We start from the raw sequence: 5,000 nt of genomic DNA on the forward strand, positions 1-5,000 counted from the left end.
CCCCCCCCCACCCCCCTGCCCCGCGTGGCACCCCTTCATGCATCCCCCCCCCCCTAAAAAAAAAAAAAAAGATTGTCGAGAGAACAGTTCCCAATAATCTTGTTTGCTTAGCCAGTATGGCTCTGAACTGAGCGAGAGGGAAGAAAGTTGTGTGTGCAATCGGTGGAAGAAGGTGTGTGTGTGTGTGTGTGTGTGTGTGTGTGTGTGTTTGAGTGTCTGAGTGTGTGTGTTTGAGTGTGTGTGTGTGTGTGTGTGTTTGAGTGTATGTGTGTGTGTGTGTGTGGAGGGGGGGGGGTGCGTGTGGTGATGTGTGTGTGTGTGAGTGAGTGTGTTTGTTGATGTGTGTTTGAGTGTGTGTGTGTGTGTTGATGTGTGAGAGAGAGAGAGAGAGAGAGAGAGAGAGAGAGAGAGAGAGAAACAGAGACAGAGACAGAGAGAGAGGGACAGAGACAGACACAGACAGAGACACAGAGAGATATAGCACGGTTTCCTTGGGTCAAGGCTTCAGACATCGGCGAGTACGTGCTTGCTATCATACAGTCACTCACGTACTTCAGTTTGTGGGGACAATCGCACCGGTCGCGTTTGAGCCATGCCGTAGACAGGTTTAGGAGGTAAAGGTGTGAGGTGGGACCATGATGTGGCTGTCCTGTGTGTGTACGTGCGTGCGTGCGTGCGTGCGAACGCGCGCGTGTGTGTGCGTGCGTGTATGTATGCATGAACGTATGTGTGTGTGTGTGTGTGTATGTGTGTGAGTGTGCGCGCGCGAGTGCATGTGTTTCTTCAGTTTCTTTAGGAATGTAATTGGCTACACATTGTTTGTGTCAACGCTTTTTTTTTTCTTGTATTTTCATGATAATCTTAGTTATATACGTTATACACACGAACGCAGAACACGCACTGACTGACACACACACACACACACACACACACACACACACACACACAAAACCCTACAAAAAACACACACTAATACACATGCATACACGCAAGCACGCACCCCTCCTCCCCCCCACCCCCCACGCACACACACACACTGGCACACACACCCACGCACACACACACACACACACGTTTACAGACACAGCCATAGCACTCTGGGGGTGGATTAAAGAAACAATTTTAATGAGATCGGTGGAGAAAAACAAAATAAAAACCGGAGTCAGATCAGACATGCGTTTCAAGTCAGAAAACATATTCTCACACATCCAAGACTGCATGAATAAAGGAATAAATAAATAAATAAATAAAAGACCATTCGTTCTGTAAACACATGTCCTCGCGACCATGTAACCACAAAGTGTGAGATATCCATGAAAAAAAACATCAACGGTCTACATTATTTATCACATTTACGGATTTAACAAACAAACAATTAACAACAACAAAAAATGAGCAGTTGATAATGCTTCTCATGCCAAAAGGCATCATCTACACGTTCCGATTTTGTTGTTTAAAAAAAAAAAAAAAAATTAAATTCTTACTTTACTTCAATGATTTTGCCTTCTGCATACAGCCTACCCCCTTTTTTTTTTTTTATTCCACTAAACATCTGACTGCATTTCGCTAACCCTTTCTTTGGATTCATTACTTATTTCATCTGATGTTCATGCTTTGTTCAAGCCCAGGACAGGCTCTCAAAGCCGTGACGAGCGGTGGTTGTTGGCTTTTAGCGTAGGTCAGGAATCTGTTCTTATTTCCTTTTTAACCCTTTAAGGGCCCCGAAACACTTGACTGAGAAGGGAGGTGTTTGTGTGTGTGTGTGTGGGGGGGGGGGGGGCGGGCTTCTTGTCTGAAAACCTTGCACTGTCCAGCTCTCCCTAGAGTTTCTTATCACTGGTGTAGCCGTATACGGTTTGGTCCGTTTGCTATATAACACCTCCTTGAAACTGAAACTGAAGTAGTTTCACAATGGAGGTGTCGATCCTGGGCCGCCCCCCCCCCCCCCCTCACCACCACCACCCCCCAACCCAAGCCCTCTTCTTCACCCCACCCCCCTCCCCCCAAACCCGCCCCCAACCACTCAAAAAAAAAAAAAAAAAAAAAGTAAGTCTAAAATTCCGTGTCTGGTCTGGCGGCAAGGTATGCCTTGACATTCTTGTTGGCCTCCACGTTCTTCCTCATCTTCTGGATCTCCGGAAAGTTGTCCAGCACCTTGGCGTTCCGCTTCAGCAGGGAGAACGTGATGTCGTACACCGTCAGGTCCGCTTGGGTCAGCTGACAGAGGACAGGACAGAGTGAGGTGAGGTGAGGGTAGGAGTGGGTGGTGTTGGGTAGGGTAGGGTAGGGTAGGGTAAGGTTTGGTGTGGTGTGGTGTGGGGTGGTGTGGTGTGGTGTCGCTGGGTATGGTAGGGTAGGGTATGGTAGGGTAGGGTAGGGTAGGATGTGGTGTGGTGTAGTGTGGTGTCGTTGGGTATGGTAGGGTAGGGTAGGGTAGGGTGGGGTAGGGTTTGGTGTGGTGTGATGTCGTAGGGTATGGTAAGGTAGGGTAGTTTAGGGTAGGGCAGGATGTGGTGTGGTGTGGTATCGTGTCGTTGGGTATGGTATGGTATGGTATGGTATGCTAGGGCAGGGTGTGGTGTGATGTGGTGTGATGTGTTGTCGTTGGGTATGGTAGGGTAGGGTAGGGTGTGGTGTGGTGTGGTGTGATGTGTTGTCGTTGGGTATGGTAGGGTAGGGTAGGGTAGGGTAGGGTAGGGTGTGGTGTGGTGTGGTGTGATGTGTTGTCGTTGGGTATGGTAGGGTAGGGTAGGGTAGGGTAGGGTAGGGTAGGGTGTGGTGTGGTGTGGTGTGGTGTGGTAGGGTATGGTAGGGTAGGGTAGGGTAGGGTAGGGTAGGGTGTGGTGTGGTGTGGTGTGATGTGGTGTGATGTGGTATGATGTGTTGTCGTTGGGTAGGGTAGGGTAGGGTAGGGTAGGGTGTGGTGTGATGTGTTGTCGTTGGGTAGGGTAGGGTAGGGTGTGGTGTGGTGTGGTGTGGTAGGGTAGGGTAGGGTAGGGTAGGGTAGGGTGTGGTGTGGTGTGGTGTGATGTGGTGTGATGTGTTGTCGTTGGGTAGGGTAGGGTAGGGTGTGGTGTGGTGTGGTGTGGTGTGGTAGGGTAGGGTAGGGTAGGGTAGGGTAGGGTAGGGTAGGGTAGGGTAGGGTGTGGTGTGGTGTGGTGTGGTGTGGTGTCGTAGGGTATGGTATGGTATGGTATGGTATGGTATGGTAGGGTAGGGTAGGGTAGGGTAGGGTAGGGTGTGGTGTGGTGTGGTGTGGTGTGGTGTGGTGTGGTGTCGTAGGGTATGGTATGGTAGGGTAGGGTAGGGTAGGGTAGGGTGTGGTGTGGTGTGGTGTGGTGTGGTGTGGTATGGTATGGTAGGGTAGGGTAGAGTAGGCTAGGCTAGGGTAGGGTAGGGTAGGGTAGGGTGTGGTGTGGTGTGGTGTGGTTTGGTGTGGTGTGGTGTCGTAGGGTATGGTATGGTATGGTATGGTATGGTATGGTATGGTAGGGTAGGGTAGGGTGTGGTGTGGTGTGGTATGGTGTTGTAGGGTATGGTATGGTAGGGTAGGGTAGGGCAGGGTGTGGTGTGGTGTGGTGTGGTGTGGTGTGGTGTCGTAGGGTATGGTATGGTAGGGTAGGGTAGGGCAGGGTGTGGTGTGGTGTGGTGTGGTGTCGTAGGGTAGGGTAGGGAAGGGTAGGCTAGGGTAAGGTAGGGTATGATAGAGTAGGACAGTGTAGGGTAGGGTGTTGTAGAGATTAAAAAAAAAAAACGTTATCACTCAAGGATAAAGATTCTAGGCATTGTCTAGTCTTCCAGTCTCTGGCCTTGTGACAACAATAACAACAAAAACGATAAAGACACATCCATTAAAATGTTGGTAAATGCTACAACGACAACAACTACCACTACAAATACGAATATTGCTTCTAATAATAATAATAATAATAACAACAACAATTACAACAATAATGATGATAATCGTCATCATCGACAGAGAGAGCGGGGAAGGGGGAGAGAGAGAGAGAGAGGGAGAGAGAACTATCTGAACTTACCGCCTTTCCGACGACGAACCCGGAGCCTGATTCCTTCAGCATCTTCTCAAAGTAACCCAGGTACTTGGGGATGGTCACTGTCCCCAGCTCTTTCTGCAAGGTCTCCTGCACGTGAAGGGTTAAAAAAAAAAGGGGGGGGGGGGTTCAGTTAAGCAAGGAGGATGAGAAGGAAAGAAGGAAGAATAAGGACAGCTAGGGAAGGAAGGACGACAGAAACTATTTCTGTGAAATGTTCTGTGGTTGGTTGGTGGTTGTTTTTTCTCCCCCTTCACACATGGTGGTGTTTGAAGACATCTCGCTGAATCATCACTTTTAACATTTGAATGTTATCATACAAAAACGTAATGGTAAGTAGGTAGGGGAGGAGAGGAGGGGGAGGAGGGGGGTATAGTGAGTTGGGGTAAACAGGATAGATGGAAAGTAGAATAAAAGAAGAACAATTTAAATAACTAGAAGTACTTTAAAAAAAAACAAAAGAAAGAAATGTTACTTAGGCTAACGGTCTCTGTAAAAAGGAAGTCTTTGATTACAGGACAGATGGACGGTAGAATAAAAGAAGAATATTTGAAATAAGTACATTAAATTAAAAGAAATTAAAAAAAAAGGGGGGGGGGTCACTCTGGCTAATGGACTCCGTAAAAAAAAAGAAGTCTTGAATTCAATAAGAAATAAAACACTGAAAATGAACACAAAGAAATCCACGTTCTCAGAACGATCGGAATGGACAGGGTGTTTGGAGCCCTTTGTGTGATGCCTGTGCTGATTCCATGCACTGCAAGGTATCACCAAGCTGATTGACCCCCCCCCCCCCGGCCCCCCCCCCCCCCACCCACACACCCATCTGCCCCCCCCCCCCCCCCCACCACCCCCCGCCACCCCCACACCCATCCGCCACCCCATCCCCACCCACAACTGATAACAAGAATCGTTTGTCGTACCACAAGTACGTTACAGTGTTATCGC

At 48.7% G+C, this 5,000-nt stretch overlaps 1 protein-coding gene across 1 annotated transcript in view; it reads right to left on the reverse strand.

Annotated features, from left to right (window-relative positions):
* Positions 1 to 2,052: 2,052 nt before the first annotated feature.
* The window catches only part of LOC143300008 (uncharacterized), a 24,178-nt gene continuing 21,230 nt past the window's right edge, over positions 2,053 to 5,000 (reverse strand). Inside the window, exons 10-11 of the mRNA XM_076613563.1 lie at positions 4,038 to 4,142; positions 2,053 to 2,217 (exon numbers count right to left, since the gene is read on the reverse strand). Coding sequence (XP_076469678.1) covers positions 2,053 to 2,217; positions 4,038 to 4,142 — 270 coding nt within the window. The remainder of the gene's footprint in view (positions 2,218 to 4,037; positions 4,143 to 5,000) is intronic.

Source organism: Babylonia areolata, chromosome 25 (assembly GCF_041734735.1).
Source record: "Babylonia areolata isolate BAREFJ2019XMU chromosome 25, ASM4173473v1, whole genome shotgun sequence".
Classification (NCBI taxonomy): Eukaryota; Metazoa; Mollusca; class Gastropoda; order Neogastropoda; family Buccinidae; genus Babylonia; species Babylonia areolata.